At 42.8% G+C, this 21,789-nt stretch overlaps 1 protein-coding gene across 1 annotated transcript in view; it reads right to left on the bottom strand.

Annotated features, from left to right (window-relative positions):
* fndc7rs1 (fibronectin type III domain containing 7, related sequence 1) overlaps positions 1 to 21,789 on the bottom strand; it is a 71,311-nt gene that overhangs the window by 41,280 nt on the left and 8,242 nt on the right. The window contains exons 8-42 of the mRNA XM_056480906.1: positions 19,777 to 20,040; positions 19,087 to 19,347; positions 16,551 to 16,811; positions 16,163 to 16,426; positions 15,788 to 16,051; positions 15,408 to 15,668; positions 14,656 to 14,916; positions 14,241 to 14,504; positions 13,872 to 14,135; positions 13,492 to 13,752; positions 12,740 to 13,000; positions 12,325 to 12,588; positions 11,956 to 12,219; positions 11,576 to 11,836; positions 10,819 to 11,079; positions 10,404 to 10,667; positions 10,035 to 10,298; positions 9,655 to 9,915; positions 8,903 to 9,163; positions 8,488 to 8,751; positions 8,119 to 8,382; positions 7,739 to 7,999; positions 6,982 to 7,242; positions 6,567 to 6,830; positions 6,198 to 6,461; positions 5,818 to 6,078; positions 3,955 to 4,215; positions 3,540 to 3,803; positions 3,171 to 3,434; positions 2,791 to 3,051; positions 2,034 to 2,294; positions 1,619 to 1,882; positions 1,250 to 1,513; positions 870 to 1,130; positions 113 to 373 (exon numbers count right to left, since the gene is read on the bottom strand). Of these exons, the coding sequence (XP_056336881.1) occupies positions 113 to 373; positions 870 to 1,130; positions 1,250 to 1,513; positions 1,619 to 1,882; positions 2,034 to 2,294; positions 2,791 to 3,051; positions 3,171 to 3,434; positions 3,540 to 3,803; positions 3,955 to 4,215; positions 5,818 to 6,078; positions 6,198 to 6,461; positions 6,567 to 6,830; positions 6,982 to 7,242; positions 7,739 to 7,999; positions 8,119 to 8,382; positions 8,488 to 8,751; positions 8,903 to 9,163; positions 9,655 to 9,915; positions 10,035 to 10,298; positions 10,404 to 10,667; positions 10,819 to 11,079; positions 11,576 to 11,836; positions 11,956 to 12,219; positions 12,325 to 12,588; positions 12,740 to 13,000; positions 13,492 to 13,752; positions 13,872 to 14,135; positions 14,241 to 14,504; positions 14,656 to 14,916; positions 15,408 to 15,668; positions 15,788 to 16,051; positions 16,163 to 16,426; positions 16,551 to 16,811; positions 19,087 to 19,347; positions 19,777 to 20,040 (9,186 nt within the window). The remainder of the gene's footprint in view (positions 1 to 112; positions 374 to 869; positions 1,131 to 1,249; positions 1,514 to 1,618; positions 1,883 to 2,033; positions 2,295 to 2,790; positions 3,052 to 3,170; positions 3,435 to 3,539; positions 3,804 to 3,954; positions 4,216 to 5,817; positions 6,079 to 6,197; positions 6,462 to 6,566; positions 6,831 to 6,981; positions 7,243 to 7,738; positions 8,000 to 8,118; positions 8,383 to 8,487; positions 8,752 to 8,902; positions 9,164 to 9,654; positions 9,916 to 10,034; positions 10,299 to 10,403; positions 10,668 to 10,818; positions 11,080 to 11,575; positions 11,837 to 11,955; positions 12,220 to 12,324; positions 12,589 to 12,739; positions 13,001 to 13,491; positions 13,753 to 13,871; positions 14,136 to 14,240; positions 14,505 to 14,655; positions 14,917 to 15,407; positions 15,669 to 15,787; positions 16,052 to 16,162; positions 16,427 to 16,550; positions 16,812 to 19,086; positions 19,348 to 19,776; positions 20,041 to 21,789) is intronic.

Here is a 21,789-nt window from a genome sequence, read left to right as displayed (position 1 = left end):
TGATGAGTTATAGTATTAGCATGTCTTTAATACAAATCTTGCTGACAACTGGATTTTGGACAGTGTTGGATTTCATAAAACAGCATTTAATTTAATCAGCTCTTCGCCTTACCTGTTGCGATTGGTGGTCCAGTTTGCACAGAGCTGTTGCACGACTGTCCAACTGCCACCACCTGAACTGGGCACGCTTGCCCACATGTCATGTTAGTGATGTCACATGTCATTTGACTGGTCATGCATGTATACGTCTGTCCAGGAAAGCATTGCATTGTCATTATAAAGGACAGTGCTCCATTGCCAGGAGACCAGGACACACTCGCTGTTTTGTTGTCAAAGTTCATTGTGGAGTGGATATTCAGTGGAGGGCATGGAGCTAAAGACAAGAGAACAAAGTGTAATTCAAAACATGTCATTGCTACAGAGCTAGGAACAGGGAATGTAAAGGACCCAGAGGCTTGGAGGGGACTATGACGAAAAGGAGGACTGGTCAACTGGTAGAATGCATGAGAAGTGATGTGCTGTTATCTGGTGATTGTCAGCATCTATTGGTGCGGTGTCAATTGGCCTTGAGAAGACTGAATAGATTTCACAGGACTGCTAAGCACTTGATAGTCCATTAGTACTGACAGTCATTTTAAGAAAGAAATTGCCCTGAGTTTATCACTTTTACAAAAAAGTAAATACTGGATGTGGAAATCAGCATTACACATAGGAGCACTGATGCAGTGACCTCCAGAGGAACTTTAGACTGTTTCGCTGCCTGATACAGTTGCATGTTTTGTTTTTTAAATCAGTCTTCATATCAACAAACTGAACTCCATTCTTAATATCCAAGATCTTTTGGTTTATGATATGTCAAATTGTATTACCTGTCTGGATCTGAACAGGAGTACTCTGCTCACTGCTGCAGTTGCTGCTTCCGGCCTTCACTGTGATGGTGTAGGACTCTCCACATGTCAGAGCCAACAGGTCACAGGAAGTGGAGGCTGAAGTGCAGTTAATGGAGAGACCACTGGCACTACTGGCTGTCACAGAGTAAATGGTCGCCTTGCGGCTCCTCCCCCAGGTTACCGTTGCTATGCTGCTGCTACAGCTCACATTGGCCGACACATTTTGTGGTGCACAAAGTGCTGGATAAAAGAGAGAAAACAATGGCTGACCATAGCCTTTCTGCATGTAACCACAACTAAAAGCTTGAGTATGCAAAGTGATGGACACAGCGAGATTAGACGGTAAGGAAATTGCTTACCAGTGTTAATGTGGCGCACTTCACTACGTTGCCCAGTGCAGTTCGCACTCATAGCTGTGACCGACACATTGTACGCCTCACTACATGCCAGACCACTGATGTTACAGGAAGTGCTGCTGGAGTTGCAGCTTAATGCACGTTCATTGTCATATTCTGCTGTTACTACGTAGTAGGAAACGAAGCCACTGGATGCTGCCCAGGAAACAGATGCTGTGTCGGATCCATTGGCTAGTGACACATTGACTTGAGTGGGTGCACATGGAGCTGAAAAAGAAAAGAATCAATTATGTGATGCACAACATTCAATAAATAGATCACCAAACCAGCATCTAATCTAATTGCCTTTTGCGCTCTTGTTTGATTTTATACCTGTGTCTACAGTGGCCATGGGTGTGGAAACAGATGTCCCGGCCTGGCCATTTCCTGTAACACTGATGCTGTAGCGTTGACCACACTGCAGTGAGCTGATGTTGCATGAAGAGCCATTGGTGAGGCAGCTGTGCAATTGGCTATCCTGGAAAGACTGCAGTGTTACATTGACACTGAGTGCACCGTTGCCTGGTGTCCAAGAAACAAGTGCTGAGTTGGTGCCACAGTCAAGCGTGGCCTGAATGTCAGTGTTGAGACATGGTGCTGCAACAGGAAAAAAAATTGACTGACTTAACGTGTCCTTGATGAGTTGTAGTATTAGCATGTCTTTAATACAAATCTTGATGACTACTGGATTTTGGACAGTGTTGGATTTCATAAAACAGCATTTAATTTAATCAGCTCTTCGCCTTACCTGTTGCGATTGGTGGTCCAGTTTGCACAGAGCTGTTGCACGACTGTCCAACTGCCACCACCTGAACTGGGCACGCTTGCCCACATGTCATGTTAGTGATGTCACATGTCATTTGACTGGTCATGCATGTATACGTCTGTCCAGGAAAGCATTGCATTGTCATTATAAAGGACAGTGCTCCATTGCCAGGAGACCAGGACACACTCGCTGTTTTGTTGTCAAAGTTCATTGTGGAGTGGATATTCAGTGGAGGGCATGGGGCTAAAGACAAGAGAACAAAGTGTAATTCAAAACATGTCATTGCTACAGAGCTAGGAACAAGGGATGGAAAGGACCCAGAGGCTTGGAGGAGACTATGACGAAGAGGAGGACTGGTCAACTGGTAGAATGCATGAGAAGTGATGTGCTGTTATCTGGTGATTGTCAGCATCTATTGGTGTGGTGTCAATTGGCCTTGAGAAGACTGAAAAGATTTCACAGGGCTGCTAAACACTTGGTAGTGCATTAGTACTGACAGTCATTTTGAGAAAGAAATTACCAGGAGTTCATCAGTTTTACAGAAAGGTAATACTTGATGTGGAAATCAGCATTATTCATAGGAGCACTGATACAGTGACCTCCTAGAGGAATTTTAGACTGTTTCACTGCCTGATACAGTTGTATGTTTTGTTTTTTAAATCAGTCTTTATATCAACAAACTGAACTCCATTCTTAATTTCCAAGATCTTTTGGTCTATGATATGTCAAATTGTATTACCTGTCTGGATCTGAACAGGAGTACTCTGCGCACTGCTGCAGTTGCTGCCTCCGGCCTTCACTGTGATGGTGTAGGACTCTCCACATGTCAGAGCCAACAGGTCACAGGAAGTGGAGGCTGAAGTGCAGTTAATGGAGAGACCACTGGCACTACTGGCTGTCACAGAGTAAATGGCCGCCTTGCGGCTCCTCCCCCAGGTTAACGTTGCTATGTTGCTGCTACAGCTCACATTGGCCGACACATTTTGTGGTGCACAAAGTGCTGGATAAAAGAGAGAAAACAATGGCTGACCATAGTCTTTCTGCATGTAACCACAACTAAAAGCTTCAGTATGCAAAGTGATGGACACAGCGAGATTAGACGGTAAGGAAATTGCTTACCAGTGTTAATGTGGCGCACTTCACTACGTTGCCCAGTGCAGTTTGCACTCATAGCTGTGATCGACACATTGTACGCCTCACTACATGCCAGACCACTGATGTTACAGGAAGTGCTGCTGGAGTTGCAGGTTAACGCACGTCCATTATCATATTCTGCTGTTACTACGTAGTAGGAAACAAAGCCACTGGATGCTGCCCAGGAAACAGATGCTGTGTCAGATCCATGGGCTAGAGACACATTGACTTGAGTGGGTGCACATGGAGCTGAAAAAGACAAGAATCAATTATGTGATGCACAACTTTTAATAAATAGATCACCAAACCTGCATCTAATCTAATTGCCTTTTGCGCTCTTGTTTGATTTTATACCTGTGTCTACAGTGGCCATGGGTGTGGAAACAGATGTCCCGGCCTGGCCATTTCCTGTAACACTGATGCTGTAGCGTTGACCACACTGCAGTGAGCTGATGTTGCATGAAGAGCCATTGGTGAGGCAGCTGTGCAATTGGCTATCCTGGAAAGACTGCAGTGTTACATTGACACTGAGTGCACCGTTGCCTGGTGTCCAAGAAACAAGTGCTGAGTTGGTGCCACAGTCAAGCGTGGCCTGAATGTCAGTGTTGAGACATGGTGCTGCAACATGAAAAAAAATTGACTGACTTAACGTGTCCTTGGTGAGTTGTAGTATTAGCATGTCTTTAATACAAATCTTGATGACTACTGGATTTTGGACAGTGTTGGCTTTCATAAAACAGCATTTAATTTAATCAGCTCTTCGCCTTACCTGTTGCGATTGGTGGTCCAGTTTGCACAGAGCTGTTGCACGACTGTCCAACTGCCACCACCTGAACTGGGCACGCTTGCCCACATGTCATGTTAGTGATGTCACATGTCATTTGACTGGTCATGCATGTATACGTCTGTCCAGGAAAGCATTGCATTGTCATTATAAAGGACAGTGCTCCATTGCCAGGAGACCAGGACACACTCGCTGTTTTGTTGTCAAAGTTCATTGTGGAGTGGATATTCAGTAGAGGGCATGGGGCTAAAGACAAGAGAACAAAGTGTAATTCAAAACATGTCATTGCTACAGAGCTAGGAACAGGGGATAGAACGGATCCAGAGGCTTGGAGGGGACTATGACGAAGAGGAGGACTGGTCAACTGGTAGAATGCATGAGAAGTGATGTGCTGTTATCTGGTGATTGTCAGCATCTATTGGTGCGGTGTCAATTGGAACTGCCAACTTATTCAGCATATTTTTTACACAGCGGATGCCATTCCAGCTGCAACCCATCACTGGGAAACATCCATACACACTTATTCACACACAGACACTACAGACAGTTTAGCCGACCTAATTCACCTATACAGCATGTCTTTGGACTTGTTGGGGAAACCTGAGCAACCAGAGGAAACCTACGCAAACACAGGGAAAACATGCAAACTCCACACAGAAATGCCAACTAACCTAGAAGAGACTAAAACTGGCGGCTTTCTTGCTGTAAGGCGATGACTCTACCCACTGCGACACCGTAATGCCTTGACAGTGATTTTGAGAAAGAAAGGCTACGTTCACACTGCAGCCAAATCTGATTTTTTTTTGCCCACATGTGATGCAGGTAAAGATAGTGCGAGCGGCTAAAACCACATGGAATCTGATCTTTTCAGGTCAGATCTGTGCCACTTTCATGTGTAGTATTAAATCAGACACAGATCTGATGTTTTGCAATGCGACCGCAGTGTGAACGGTTATGTCGGATTTCATGTGACTTTTACATAATCTTTGAGCGACATGCGTCATCTTTCTGTGCTGCAAACATCCTCTACTCCTCAGCAGGATAGTAGAATAGCACACATGGCAATTACTTTACCACAGAAAGTTGGTCGCGTGTGTGTTGCGGATAGGGGATCCCTGTGCAAAGGAGGGAGAACTTTCTGTCTGAGAGAAAAAAGGGCAAGTGCTCGAGCACCCAAACCCCCCTTCTGCACGTGTCTACTGTTTATAATGAAGAATAAATGAAATAACTCTGCAAATGGAGATAAACCAACTCCGCCTTCACAGTTCAGTCTGCAGCTGCTCATTAACCATTGATGATTTCACTACACCGATGGTCAAACAAACGTGCACCGCGTTGTCATAATCACAAATAATCAGTGTTTTCGATCACAAGTGACTTATTTTAGATTTCAAATGCCGAAATACACATTAGTAGCAGCAGGACAATCATTTACAGTTCATGAAATACACCACGGTTGTCTGTGAAAAGGGCAATAATCATATTAGCATGATCTGACAACGTGCTTACTTCATACAGTATCACGTGTGCATATTTAGACATTTTGTGCTGTCCGTAACTGTACTTTTGCGCATATGGGTCAGTTTAGGACCATGATCTGTTCACACTGCAAATCGTAGAATGTAGCCAAATTGTCCTGAGTTTATCACTTTTACAAAAAGGTAAACACTTGATGTGGGCTTCGACATTATACATAGGAGCACTGATGCAGTGACCTCCAGAGGAATTTTAGACTGTTCCGTTGCCTAATACAGTTGCATGTTTTTTTATCAGTTTTCATGTTATCAAACTGAACTCCATTCTTAATTCCTAAGATCTTTTGGTCTATGATATGTCAAATTGTATTACCTGTCTGGATCTGAACAGGAGTACTCTGCGCACTGCTGCAGTTGCTTCCTCCGGCCTTCACTGTGATGGTGTAGGATTCTCCACATGTCAGAGCCAACAGGTCACAGGAAGTGGAGGCTGAAGTGCAGTTAACCGAGAGACCACTGGCACTACTGGCTGTCACAGAGTAAATGGTCGCCTTGCGGCTCCTCCCCCAGGTTACCGTTGCTATGTTGCTGCTACAGCTCACATTGACTGACACATTTTGTGGTGCACAAAGTGCTGGATAAAAGAGAGAAAACAAGGGCTGACCATAGTCTTTCTGCATATAACCACAGCTAAAACCTTCAGTATGCAAAGTGATGGACACAGCGAGATTAGACGGTAAGGAAATTGCTTACCAGTGTTAATGTGGCGCACTTCACTACGTTGCCCAGTGCAGTTCACACTCATAGCTGTGACCGACACATTGTACGCCTCACTACATGCCAGACCACTGATGTTACAGGAAGTGCTGCTGGAGTTGCAGGTTAACGCACGTCCATTTTCATATTCTGCTGTTACTACGTAGTAGGAAACAAAGCCACTGGATGCTGCCCAGGAAACAGATGCTGTGTCAGATCCATGGGCTAGAGACACATTGACTTGAGTGGGTGCACATGGAGCTGAAAAAGACAAGAATCAATTATGTGATGCACAACTTTTAATAAATAGATCACCAAACCTGCATCTAATCTAATTGCCTTTTGCGCTCTTGTTTGATTTTATACCTGTGTCTACAGTGGCCATGGGTGTGGAAACGGATGTCCCGGCCTGGCCATTTCCTGTAACACTGATGCTGTAGCGTTGACCACACTGCAGTGAGCTGATGTTGCATGAAGAGCCATAGGTGAAGCAGCTATGCAATTGGCTATCCTGGAAAGACTGCAGTGTTACATTGACACTAAGTGCACCGTTGCCTGGTGTCCAAGAAACAAGTGCTGAGTTGGTGCCACAGTCAAGCGTGGCCTGAATGTCAGTGTTGAGACATGGTGCTGCAACATGAAAAAAAATTGACTGACTTAACGTGTCCTTGGTGAGTTATAGTATTAGCATGTCTTTAATACAAATCTTGATGACTACTGGATTTTGGACAGTGTTGGATTTCATAAAACAGCATTTAATTTAATCAGCTCTTCGCCTTACCTGTTGCGATTGGTGGTCCAGTTTGCACAGAGCTGTTGCACGACTGTCCAACTGCCACCACCTGAACTGGGCACGCTTGCCCACATGTCATGTTAGTGATGTCACATGTCATTTGACTGGTCATGCATGTATACGTCTGTCCAGGAAAGCATTGCATTGTCATTATAAAGAACAGTGCTCCATTTCCAGGAGACCAGGACACACTCGCTGTTTTGTTGTCAAAGTTCATTGTGGAGTGGATATTCAGTGGAGGGCATGGAGCTAAAGACAAGAGAACAAAGTGTAATTCAAAACATGTCATTGCTACAGAGCTAGGAACAGGGGATGGAAATGACCCAGAGGCTTGGAGGGGACTATGACGAAGAGGAGGACTGGTCAACTGGTAGAATGCATGAGAAGTGATGTGCTGTTATCCGGTGATTGTCAGCATCAATTGGTGCGATGTCAAATGACCTTGAGAAGACTGAATAGATTTCACAGGACTGCTAAGCACTTGATAGTCCATTAGTACTGACAGTCATTTTAAGAAATAAATTGCCCTGAGTTTATCACTTTTACAAAAAGGTAAATACTGGATGTGGAAATCAGCAATATACATAGGAGCACTGATGCAGTGACCTCCAGTGGAACTTTAGACTGTTTCGCTGCCTGATACGGTTGCATGTTTTGTTTTTTAAATCAGTCTTCATATCAACAAACTGAACTCCATTCTTAATTCCCAAGATCTTTTGGTCTATGATATGTCAAATTGTATTACCTGTCTGGATCTGAACAGGAGTACTCTGCACACTGCTGCAGTTGCTGCCTCCGGCCTTCACTGTGATGGTGTAGGATTCTCCACATGTCAGAGCCAACAGGTCACAGGAAGTGGAGGCTGAAGTGCAGTTAATGGAGAGACCACTGGCACTACTGGCTGTCACAGAGTAAATGGCTGCCTTGCGGCTCCTCCCCCAGGTTACCGTTGCTATGTTGCTCATACAGCTCACATTGGCTGACACATTTTGTGGTGCACAAAGTGCTGGATAAAAGAGAGAAAACAATGGCTGACCATAGTCTTTCTGCATGTAACCACAACTAAAACCTTCAGTATGCACAGTGATGGACACAGCGAGATTAGACGGTAAGGAAATTGCTTACCAGTGTTAATGTGGCGCACTTCACTACGTTGCCCAGTGCAGTTCGCACTCATAGCTGTAATCGACACATTGTACGCCTCACTACATGCCAGACCACTGATGTTACAGGAAGTGCTGCTGGAGTTGCAGGTTAACGCACGTCCATTATCATATTCTGCTGTGACTACATAGTAGGAAACAAAGCCACTGGATGCTGCCCAGGAAACAGATGCTGTGTCAGATCCATGGGCTAGAGACACATTGACTTGAGTGGGTGCACATGGAGCTGAAAAAGAAAAGAATTAATAATGTGATGCACAACTTTTAATAAATAGATCACCAAACCTGCATCTAATCTAATTGCCTTTTGCGCTCTTGTTTGATTTTATACCTGTGTCTACAGTGGCCATGGGTGTGGAAACGGATGTCCCGGCCTGGCCATTTCCTGTAACACTGATGCTGTAGCGTTGACCACACTGCAGTGAGCTGATGTTGCATGAAGAGCCATTGGTGAGGCAGCTGTGCAATTGGCTATCCTGGAAAGACTGCAGTGTTACATTGACACTGAGTGCACCGTTGCCTGGTGTCCAAGAAACAAGTGCTGAGTTGGTGCCACAGTCAAGCGTGGCCTGAATGTCAGTGTTGAGACATGGTGCTGCAACATGAAAAAAAAGTGACTGACTTAACGTGTCCTTGATGAGTTGTAGTATTAGCATGTCTTTAATACAAATCTTGCTGACTACTGGATTTTGGACAGTGTTGGATTTCATAAAACAGCATTTAATTTAATCAGCTCTTCGCCTTACCTGTTGCGATTGGTGGTCCAGTTTGCACAGAGCTGTTGCACGACTGTCCAACTGCCACCACCTGAACTGGGCACGCTTGCCCACATGTCATGTTAGTGATGTCACATGTCATTTGACTGGTCATGCATGTATACGTCTGTCCAGGAAAGCATTGCATTGTCATTATAAAGAACAGTGCTCCATTGCCAGGAGACCAGGACACACTCGCTGTTTTGTTGTCAAAGTTCATTGTGGAGTGGATATTCAGTGGAGGGCATGGAGCTAAAGACAAGAGAACAAAGTGTAATTCAAAGAATGTCATTCCTACAGAGCTAGGAACAGGGGATGGAAATGACCCAGAGGCTTGGAGGGGACTATGACGAAGAGGAGGACTGGTCAACTGGTAGAATGCATGAGAAGTGATGTGCTGTTATCTGGTGATTGTCAGCATCTATTGGTGCGGTGTCAATTGGCCTTGAGAAGACTGAATAGATTTCACAGGACTGCTAAGCACTTGATAGTGCATTAGTACTGACAGTCATTTTAAGAAAGAAATTGTCCTGAGTTTATCACTTTTACAAAAAGGTAACTACTGGATGTGGAAATCAGCTTTATACATAGGAGCACTGATGCAGTGACCTCCAGAGGAACTTTAGACTGTTTCGCTGCCTAATACAGTTGCATGTTTTTTTAATCAGTCTTCATGTTAACAAACTAAACTCCATTCTTAACTCCCAAGATCTTTTGGTCTATGATATGTCGAATTGTATTACCTGTCTGGATCTGAACAGGAGTACTCTGCACACTGCTGCAGTTGCTTCCTCCGGCCTTCACTGTGATGGTGTAGGACTCTCCACATGTCAGAGCCAACAGGTCACAGGAAGTGGAGGCTGAAGTGCAGTTAATGGAGAGACCACTGGCACTACTGGCTGTCACAGAGTAAATGGCCGCCTTGCGGCTCCTCCCCCAGGTTACCGTTGCTATGTTGCTGCTAAAGCTCACATTGGCCGACACATTTTGTGGTGCACAAAGTACTGGATAAAAGAAAGAAAACAATGGCTGACCATAGTCTTTCTGCATGTAACCACAACTAAAACCTTCAGTATGCACAGTGATGGACACAGCGAGATTAGATGGTAAGGAAATTTCTTACCAGTGTTAATGTGGCGCACTTCACTACGTTGCCCAGTGCAGTTTGCACTCATAGCTGTGATCGACACATTGTACGCCTCACTACATGCCAGACCACTGATGTTACAGGAAGTGCTGCTGGAGTTGCAGGTTAACGCACGTCCATTATCGTATTCTGCTGTTACTACGTAGTAGGAAACGAAGCCACTGGATGCTGCCCAGGAAACAGATGCTATGTCAGATCCATGGGCTAGAGACACATTGACTTGAGTGGGTGCACATGGAGCTGAAAAAGAAAAGAATTAATAATGTGATGCACAACTTTTAATAAATAGATCACCAAACCTGCATCTAATCTAATTGCCTTTTGCGCTCTTGTTTGATTTTATACCTGTGTCTACAGTGGCCATGGGTGTGGAAACGGATGTCCCGGCCTGGCCATTTCCTGTAACACTGATGCTGTAGCGTTGACCACACTGCAGTGAGCTGATGTTGCATGAAGAGCCATTGGTGAGGCAGCTGTGCAATTGGCTATCCTGGAAAGACTGCAGTGTTACATTGACACTGAGTGCACCGTTGCCTGGTGTCCAAGAAACAAGTGCTGAGTTGGTGCCACAGTCAAGCGTGGCCTGAATGTCAGTGTTGAGACATGGTGCTGCAACATGAAAAAAAATTGACTGACTTAACGTGTCCTTGGTGAGTTATAGTATTAGCATGTCTTTAATACAAATCTTGCTGACTACTGGATTTTGGACAGTGTTGGATTTCATAAAACAGCATTTAATTTAATCAGCTCTTCGCCTTACCTGTTGCGATTGGTGGTCCAGTTTGCACAGAGCTGTTGCACGACTGTCCAACTGCCACCACCTGAACTGGGCACGCTTGCCCACATGTCATGTTAGTGATGTCACATGTCATTTGACTGGTCATGCATGTATACGTCTGTCCAGGAAAGCATTGCATTGTCATTATAAAGGACAGTGCTCCATTGCCAGGAGACCAGGACACACTCGCTGTTTTGTTGTCAAAGTTCATTGTGGAGTGGATATTCAGTGGAGGGCATGGGGCTAAAGACAAGAGAACAAAGTGTAATTCAAAACATGTCATTGCTACAGAGCTAGGAACAGGGGATGGAAATGACCCAGAGGCTTGGAGGGGACTATGACAAAGAGGAGGACTGGTCAACTGGTAGAATGCATGAGAAGTGATGTGCTGTTATCTGGTGATTGTCAGCATCTATTCGTGCGGTGTCAATTGGCCTTGAGAAGACTGAATAGATTTCACAGGACTGCTAAGCACTTGATAGTGCATTAGTACTGACAGTCATTTTAAGAAAGAAATTGCCCTGAGTTTATCACTTTTACAAAAAGGTAAATACTGGATGTGGAAATCAGCTTTATACATAGGAGCACTGATGCAGTGACCTCCAGAGGAACTTTAGACTGTTTCGCTGCCTGATACAGTTGCATGTTTTGTTTTTTTAATCAGTCTTCATGTTAACAAACTGAACTCCATTCTTAATTCCCAAGATCTTTTGGTCTATGATATGTCGAATTGTATTACCTGTCTGGATCTGAACAGGAGTACTCTGCACACTGCTGCAGTTGCTGCCTCCGGCCTTCACTGTGATGGTGTAGGACTCTCCACATGTCAGAGCCAACAGGTCACAGGAAGTGGAGGCTGAAGTGCAGTTAATGGAGAGACCACTGGCACTACTGGCTGTCACAGAGTAAATGGCCGCCTTGCGGCTCCTCCCCCAGGTTACCGTTGCTATGTTGCTGCTACAGCTCACATTGGCCGACACATTTTGTGGTGCACAAAGTGCTGGATAAAAGAGAGAAAACAATGGCAGACCATAGTCTTTCTGCATGTAACCACAACTAAAAGCTTCAGTATGCAAAGTGATGGACACAGCGAGATTAGACGGTAAGGAAATTGCTTACCAGTGTTAATGTGGCGCACTTCACTACGCTGCCCAGTGCAGTTCGCACTCATAGCTGTGACCGACACATTGTACGCCTCACTACATGCCAGACCACTGATGTTACAGGAAGTGCTGCTGGAGTTGCAGGTTAACGCACGTCCATTATCATATTCTGCTGTTACTACGTAGTAGGAAACGAAGCCACTGGATGCTGCCCAGGAAACAGATGCTGTGTCGGATCCATGGGCTAGAGACACATTGACTTGAGTGGGTGCACATGGAGCTGAAAAAGAAAAGAATTAATAATGTGATGCACAACTTTTAATAAATAGATCACCAAACCTGCATCTAATCTAATTGCCTTTTGCGCTCTTGTTTAATTTTATACCTGTGTCTACAGTGGCCATGGGTGTGGAAACGGATGTCCCGGCCTGGCCATTTCCTGTAACACTGATGCTGTAGCGTTGACCACACTGCAGTGAGCTGATGTTGCATGAAGAGCCATTGGTGAGGCAGCTGTGCAATTGGCTATCCTGGAAAGACTGCAGTGTTACATTGACACTGAGTGCACCGTTGCCTGGTGTCCAAGAAACAAGTGCTGAGTTGGTGCCACAGTCAAGCGTGGCCTGAATGTCAGTGTTGACACATGGTGCTGCAACATGAAAAAAAATTGACTGACTTAACGTGTCCTTGGTGAGTTGTAGTATTAGCATGTCTTTAATACAAATCTTGATGACTACTGGATTTTGGACAGTATTGGATTTCATAAAACAGCATTTAATTTAATCAGCTCTTCGCCTTACCTGTTGCGATTGGTGGTCCAGTTTGCACAGAGCTGTTGCACGACTGTCCAACTGCCACCACCTGAACTGGGCACGCTTGCCCACATGTCATGTTAGTGATGTCACATGTCATTTGACTGGTCATGCATGTATACGTCTGTCCAGGAAAGCATTGCATTGTCATTATAAAGGACAGTGCTCCATTGCCAGGAGACCAGGACACACTCGCTGTTTTGTTGTCAAAGTTCATTGTAGAGTGGATATTCAGTGGAGGGCATGGGGCTAAAGACAAGAGAACAAAGTGTAATTCAAAACATGTCATTGCTACAGAGCTAGGAACAGGGGATAGAACGGATCCAGAGGCTTGGAGGGGACTATGATGAAGAGGAGGACTGGTCAACTGGTAGAATGCATGAGAAGTGATGTGCTGTTATCTGGTGATTGTCAGCATCTATTGGTGCGGTGTCAATTGGCCTTGAGAAGACTGAATAGATTTCACAGGACTGCTAAGCACTTGATAGTGCATTAGTACTGACAGTCATTTTAAGAAAGAAATAGCCCTGAGTTTATCACTTTTACAAAAAGTTAAATACTGGATGTGGAAATCAGCTTTATACATAGGAGCACTGATGCAGTGACCTCCAGAGGAACTTTAGACTGTTTCGCTGCCTAATACAGTTGCATGTTTTTTTAATCAGTCTTCATGTTAACAAACTAAACTCCATTCTTAACTCCCAAGATCTTTTGGTCTATGATATGTCGAATTGTATTACCTGTCTGGATCTGAACAGGAGTACTCTGCACACTGCTGCAGTTGCTTCCTCCGGCCTTCACTGTGATGGTGTAGGACTCTCCACATGTCAGAGCCAACAGGTCACAGGAAGTGGAGGCTGAAGTGCAGTTAATGGAGAGACCACTGGCACTACTGGCTGTCACAGAGTAAATGGCCGCCTTGCGGCTCCTCCCCCAGGTTACCGTTGCTATGTTGCTGCTACAGCTCACATTGGCCGACACATTTTGTGGTGCACAAAGTGCTGGATAAAAGAGAGAAAACAATGGCAGACCATAGTCTTTCTGCATGTAACCACAACTAAAAGCTTCAGTATGCAAAGTGATGGACACAGCGAGATTAGACGGTAAGGAAATTGCTTACCAGTGTTAATGTGGCGCACTTCACTACGCTGCCCAGTGCAGTTCGCACTCATAGCTGTGACCGACACATTGTACGCCTCACTACATGCCAGACCACTGATGTTACAGGAAGTGCTGCTGGAGTTGCAGGTTAACGCACGTCCATTATCATATTCTGCTGTTACTACGTAGTAGGAAACGAAGCCACTGGATGCTGCCCAGGAAACAGATGCTGTGTCGGATCCATGGGCTAGAGACACATTGACTTGAGTGGGTGCACATGGAGCTGAAAAAGAAAAGAATTAATAATGTGATGCACAACTTTTAATAAATAGATCACCAAACCTGCATCTAATCTAATTGCCTTTTGCGCTCTTGTTTAATTTTATACCTGTGTCTACAGTGGCCATGGGTGTGGAAACGGATGTCCCGGCCTGGCCATTTCCTGTAACACTGATGCTGTAGCGTTGACCACACTGCAGTGAGCTGATGTTGCATGAAGAGCCATTGGTGAGGCAGCTGTGCAATTGGCTATCCTGGAAAGACTGCAGTGTTACATTGACACTGAGTGCACCGTTGCCTGGTGTCCAAGAAACAAGTGCTGAGTTGGTGCCACAGTCAAGCGTGGCCTGAATGTCAGTGTTGACACATGGTGCTGCAACATGAAAAAAAATTGACTGACTTAACGTGTCCTTGGTGAGTTGTAGTATTAGCATGTCTTTAATACAAATCTTGATGACTACTGGATTTTGGACAGTATTGGATTTCATAAAACAGCATTTAATTTAATCAGCTCTTCGCCTTACCTGTTGCGATTGGTGGTCCAGTTTGCACAGAGCTGTTGCACGACTGTCCAACTGCCACCACCTGAACTGGGCACGCTTGCCCACATGTCATGTTAGTGATGTCACATGTCATTTGACTGGTCATGCATGTATACGTCTGTCCAGGAAAGCATTGCATTGTCATTATAAAGGACAGTGCTCCATTGCCAGGAGACCAGGACACACTCGCTGTTTTGTTGTCAAAGTTCATTGTAGAGTGGATATTCAGTGGAGGGCATGGGGCTAAAGACAAGAGAACAAAGTGTAATTCAAAACATGTCATTGCTACAGAGCTAGGAACAGGGGATAGAACGGATCCAGAGGCTTGGAGGGGACTATGATGAAGAGGAGGACTGGTCAACTGGTAGAATGCATGAGAAGTGATGTGCTGTTATCTGGTGATTGTCAGCATCTATTGGTGCGGTGTCAATTGGCCTTGAGAAGACTGAATAGATTTCACAGGACTGCTAAGCACTTGATAGTGCATTAGTACTGACAGTCATTTTAAGAAAGAAATAGCCCTGAGTTTATCACTTTTACAAAAAGTTAAATACTGGATGTGGAAATCAGCTTTATACATAGGAGCACTGATGCAGTGACCTCCAGAGGAACTTTAGACTGTTTCGCTGCCTAATACAGTTGCATGTTTTTTTAATCAGTCTTCATGTTAACAAACTAAACTCCATTCTTAACTCCCAAGATCTTTTGGTCTATGATATGTCGAATTGTATTACCTGTCTGGATCTGAACAGGAGTACTCTGCACACTGCTGCAGTTGCTTCCTCCGGCCTTCACTGTGATGGTGTAGGACTCTCCACATGTCAGAGCCAACAGGTCACAGGAAGTGGAGGCTGAAGTGCAGTTAATGGAGAGACCACTGGCACTACTGGCTGTCACAGAGTAAATGGCCGCCTTGCGGCTCCTCCCCCAGGTTACCGTTGCTATGTTGCTGCTACAGCTCACATTGGCCGACACATTTTGTGGTGCACAAAGTGCTGGATAAAAGAAAGAAAACAATGGCTGACCATAGTCTTTCTGCATTTAACCACAACTAAAACCATCTGTGTGCAAAATGATAGACACGCCGAGGTTAGACGTTATGGTAATTGCTTACCAGTGTTAATGTGGCGCACTTCACTACGTTGCCCAGTGCAGTTCGCACTCATAGCTGTGACCGACACATTGTACGCCTCACTACATGCCAGACCACTGATGTTACAGGAAGTGCTGCTGGAGTTGCAGGTTAACGCACGTCCATTATCATATTCTGCTGTTACTACGTAGTAGGAAACGAAGCCACTGGATGCTGCCCAGGAAACAGATGCTGTGTCAGATCCATGGGCTAGAGACACATTAACTTGAGTGGGTGCACATGGAGCTGAAAAAGAAAAGAATTATGAATTAAGAACAATTTTGGCATGCACAACTTTTAATAAATAAATCCTGCATCCAATCGAATTCCCGTTTGCGCTCTTGCTTGATTTTATACCTGTGTCTACAGTGGCCATTGGTGTGGAAACGGATGTCCCGGCCTGGCCATTTCCTGTAACACTGATGCTGTAGCGTTGACCACACTGCAGTGAGCTGATGTTGCATGAAGAGCCATTGGTGAGGCAGCTGTGCAATTGGCTATCCTGGAAAGACTGCAGTGTTACATTGAAACTGAGTGCACCGTTGCCTGGTGTCCAAGAAACAAGTGCTGAGTTGGTGCCACAGTCAAGCCTGGCTTGAATGCCAGTGTTGGAACATGGTGCTGTAAAAATGTTAATCTTGTTGTGATATGGATGGTCACAACGAGCTGCATTTGAGTACATACAAAGTGAGTTTCAAAGAGTTGTTACTGTGTGAAAATGCGTGCATGCACACATGACAGTTACCTGGATGTATCTGAATTGCTGTGGATGGCAGACTCTTGCAGTGACCATCGTTCATTGTAACTGAGAGGTTGTATTTGACTCCGCAGAGCAGCTTTGCTAATGTGCAGTTGTTAAAGCTGGTGCTGCAGGTCATTGACGATCCATATTCATCCTGTAGTATTGCTGTGTACAGTCCTCCCGACTGAAGAGTCTGCCAGCTTACTGTTGTATAATTCGATGCATAGTCTGTAGTGAGCCCCACACCAGCAGGAGCACATGGGGCTACAAAGGAGAATGTATGAAACTTACTTTGGGACTAATTTATATCTAATACTTGGACAGATTTGTTAGTAAATTGTTAGAAAATGATTTGTAAAAATATACAATTTTAGTCACTCCTTTTACATTGTAAATATCTAGTTTATCTAATCTAAATTCATTTGTATTATGTAGATTTTGCTTTGATTTCTTTGTAAATTTCTTTGTAAAGTATCTCTTCTTTATTTATTGATAGATTTTTTTTTATTTAACACTATTCTTAATTTTATGTTTATTTGTCTTTTTTTACATTTAAAATATCTTGCCTTTTAATTTACAATATTGTTAAACTTTTAATATATTGTGATTTTTTTTATTTATTTATTTTTTATTTTATTTTACATTTTAATATGAATGTTAAATTCACAAAATTACAATAACAAGGCAGATACATTTTTCACTGTATGTACGCCAATCACAAGCATTTAAAAATATGACTTCAAAATGAATATTAGGGCTGCACGGTGGCATGTTCGCCTCGCAGCAAGAAGGTCGCTGGTTCGAGCCTCGGCTGGGTCTGTTGGTTTATGTGTGTGGAGTTTGCATGTTCTCCCCATGTTCGCGTGGGTTTCCTCCAAGTCCAAAGACATGCGGTAAAGGTGAATTGGGAAGGCTAAATTGTCCGTAGTGTGTGTGAATGAGTGTGTATGGATGTTTCCCAGTGATGGGTTGCTGCTGGAAGGGCATTCACTGCGTAAAACATATGCTGGGTAAGTTAATTGGCGTTTCATTCCGCTGTGGCGACCCTAGATTAAAAAAGGGACTAAGCCGAAAATAAATATTATTGAATATAGTAAATAATTTAGGTGTATTTAAACAGTTCTATTAAACAGTTCTATTCATTCAATTGAGAGTTTGGTCACACAATATCTTTAGGAATAGATAGATAATACATTTACATTCAAATGGATTATTCCAAAAAAAAAAAAAAATCTACAAAAGTTTTATATTTCTTATGTTTTCTCTCTTTTTCCTGTTCCTGTAAAATGTATTTAATAAATTTCTCTACATATCAATTTGGGTGTACTAATTTTTGGACTTTTTTTATTTATTAGTTCCAGTTTTGGCTTTGGTATTAACTAATCTACTGTATATGCACAAATATATTATTGTAAAGCGTCCTATAGAAAATATTCGTTTAAAAGAGAGATCTGCTTTGGGTGTACTCGCCTAGGGTCCCGCATTTCTTGGAGGTGCTCTTGTTTACTGTGAACGTTGACGTTCGCGAGGATGAGCGCATACATATAAATCATGAACAATTGCACATCGCGCAATACACAAATCCTATTATACGCGATACAATTCACAACGGAAAAAAAAATAACATCCACATTTTGTTAAAAGAATAGCTCTGTATAATTCATACATGAATAATAGCTGAAAAAATGATAATAAACACACAACAACAATATGAATAAAAGCTGAAAGTATTAGAAACATACGCAGCAACACCACACTCTATTTTGCATAACACCGCTTACGATCAGCTATGGGGTGAGCTAGTATGAGGCAACGAATTCCTACACAAATTCCACATACCTCTCCTAATTGCAAAAGTGTCCAATCTGTGCCCTTCTTCATTTATTTATTTTATTTTATTTTATTTTATTTAGTTTTTTTTACGTACAATTTGTTTTTTCAACACACTTGTACTTTCATTTGCAATACTTGCAAACTCATTTGTTTAAATCTGAGTAAATATTTGTACATATCGTACTTAGAATGATAAGGTTCTATCTGACATTTTTGTCAAAATTAAGTTATTGACATATTCCTATTAAATTACATCTTATTTACATTATAGGATATTTTTTTATAAGTTGTTTACATTTTAAGACTTTTTATTTAAAAAAACAAATGTTACACACATACTGTTTGCTATGGAATGCAAAAACTTTGAAGCTCAATATCTCAAAATCATTCAGAACGCAGATAGAACCTCATAATATAGGTTAAATATGTTACAGTTAATAAAAGTGTGTACACCTAAATATTAAAATTGTTTTTTTTTATTCTGTCTTCACACTGTTTTTACACCAGTAGGCCCAGTTTTTTTTATCTCGCCTAGGGCCCCTTCAACTCTACGGGGCGGTACTGGGTGTACTCAAACTGAGCACTGTATTTACCTTCCTTATGCCCTTTTACATTTAAAAAATTTTAAAAGTTTTTATTTAATTTTTTTTATGCATCACATAATTTATTTGACATTTTAAGCACATGGCACATCTTATTCACCTACCTGTCTTTAAGGTGACATGTTGACTATCAGAGCTGTTGCACACCAGGTTTGTTGCTACAACGTAAGCATCGTAGGTCTCGCCACATTTCAGGCTGTCAAATATGCACTCCGTCTTCAAGGCAGTGCAGCTGTAAACTGTGCCGTCTGCATGTTTTGCCGTTCCATAGTAGAAGATGGCACCGTTGCTTCCAAGCCATGAGAGAGTGGCAGAGTTTGAACTACATTTCTCCCCCGCGGACACGTTCTGAGGGATGCAGGGAACTGTGGAGCAAGTTAAAAAGACTGTTGAAGTCCCTCCTGAATTTTTAGCCCTCCATCTGTATTTTTTCCCAAATTTTGGTTAAACGGAAAGAACATCAATACATTTCTAAACATAATACTTTTAATAACTCATTTCTAATAACTGATTTCTTTTATCTTAATAATATTTTACAAGATATTTTAGGCAAGTTAGGCTAATTAGACAAGCAGTTGTATTACGATGGTTTGTTCTGTAGACAATCTGAAAAAATATTGCTTAAAGGGGCTAGTAATACTGATTTATAATATGTCCAGAAGAAAACATATCATTTGGGAAAAAAGTCACAGGAAGGCTAATAATTCTGACTATAGAATTACCAAATGATACAATGGCACAATAAACACACCACGGTATTGGGGAGAATGTGTATGGAGAATGTGCGCACATACCTGTCTCTGCCACTTCACCCAACACAGGGTCAGTCGTACATTCACCGTCAGTGGCAATAAGCCAAACGCTCAGACTTTCTCCGCAGTCCAGATCTGTGAGTGTGCAGCTCGAATTTTGTGATGTGCAGTTGTAGAAATCTCTGCTATTACCACGGGCCTCCACCATGTAGGTCTCGGCTCCGTCAGCCATGTCCCAAGAAGTGACAGCAGTGCTGATGCTATTACAGTCTGCAGTTGTATGGACATTCTGAGGCAGGCATGGAGCTATGGGCATAATGGGAAAAATATATATGTAAATATCAGGTCACATTTATTCACGTATTGCTTCGTAAAATACAGAAAGTTTTTCAAATTGCGCTCTCAAATTTTAAAACTGCGCTTAGGTTATTTTTGGATTTTTTCGCATTTTACACAAATACTTTTGAAGAAGGGATAGCACCACTTCTCACTTTTTTAAATGATAAACATTTATTCATTGTTTACTCTTCATAAAATGTTGAGTTTCTTTTATTGAACTATATATATAAAAATATATACATATACACTCACTGGCCACTTTATAAGGTACACCTGTCCAACTGCTCGTTAACGCATTTCTAATCAGCCAATCACATGGCAGCAACTCAATGCATTTAAGCATGTAGATATGGTCAAGACAATCTGCTGCAGTTCAAACCGAGCATCAGAATGGGAAGAAAAGGGATTTAAGTGACTTTGAATGTGGCATGGTTGTTGGTGCCAGATGGGCTTACAGAGAATGGTCTGAAAAAAAATATCCAATGATCGGCAGTTCTGTGGGCGCAAATGCCTTGTTAATGCCAAAGGCAGAGGAGAATGGCCAGACTGGTTCAAGCTGATATAAAGGCACCAGTAACTCAAATAACCACTCAGTACAACCAAGGTATGCAGAAGAGCAGCTCTGAACTCACAACACGCCGAACCTTGAGGCGGATGGGCTACAGCAGCAGAAGACCACACCAGGTGCCAATCCTGTCAGCTAAGAACAGTAAACTGAGGCTACAATTGGCACGGGCTCACCAAAATTGGACAATAGAAGATTGGAAAAAAATGTTGCCTGGTCTTATGAGTCTTGATTTATGCTGCGAAATTCAGATGGTAAGGTCAGAATTTGGCATCAACAACATGAAAGCATGGATCCATCCTGCCTTTTATTAATACTTAAGGCTGGTGGTGGTGGTGTAATGGTGTGGGGGATATTTTCTTGGCACACTTTGGACCCATTAGTAACAATTGAGCATCGTGTTAACGTCACAGCCTTCCTGAGTATAGTTGCTGACCATGTCCATCCCTTTATGACCACAGTGTATCCTTCTTCTTATGGCTACTTCAAGCAGGATAACGCGTCATGTCATAAAGCATGAATCATCTCAGACTGGTTTCTTGAGCATGACAATGAGTTCACTGTACTCAAATGGCCTCCACAGTCACCAGAGCTCAATCCAATAGAGCACCTTTGGTATGTGGTGGAACAGGAGATTCGCATCATGGATGTGCAGCCAAAAAATCTGCAGCAACTGAGTGATGCTCTCATGTCAATATGGACCAAAATGTCAGAAATATTTCCAGTACCTTGTTGAATCTATGCCACGAAGGATTAAAGCAGTTCTGAAGGCAAAAGGGTCATACATACAGTATATACATAAATATATATAATGGAAGCTGGCACCCAATATCCTCCATAGTATCTTTAAGTTTCTTTTAAAAGAACATTTTACACGAGTAATTTTGAAGCATGTTTTTATGCAGATTTTTTGAAAATGAAAATTTCTTAGTTGTTTACTCTCCCTTTATGAGCTTCTTTCTTTTGTTAAACAATTTTTTTTTACAAATGCTGAAAGCTAGCACCCTTCAACCTCCACCCATTAACTATGGAAGTCGATTGGTGCCAGAAAATGGGGGAGCTTTTAACAGAAGAAAGAAACTCATAGGTTTTAAATGGTATGAGTAAGAGAAAACCATCAGTTAATTTCCATTAAAGTATCATTAAACTAT

Source organism: Danio aesculapii, chromosome 2, assembly GCF_903798145.1.
Source record: "Danio aesculapii chromosome 2, fDanAes4.1, whole genome shotgun sequence".
In the NCBI taxonomy this organism is placed as follows: Eukaryota; Metazoa; Chordata; class Actinopteri; order Cypriniformes; family Danionidae; genus Danio; species Danio aesculapii.
The sequence above is the reverse complement of the archived record's forward strand: the minus strand, read 5'-3'. Positions and strand labels throughout refer to the sequence as shown.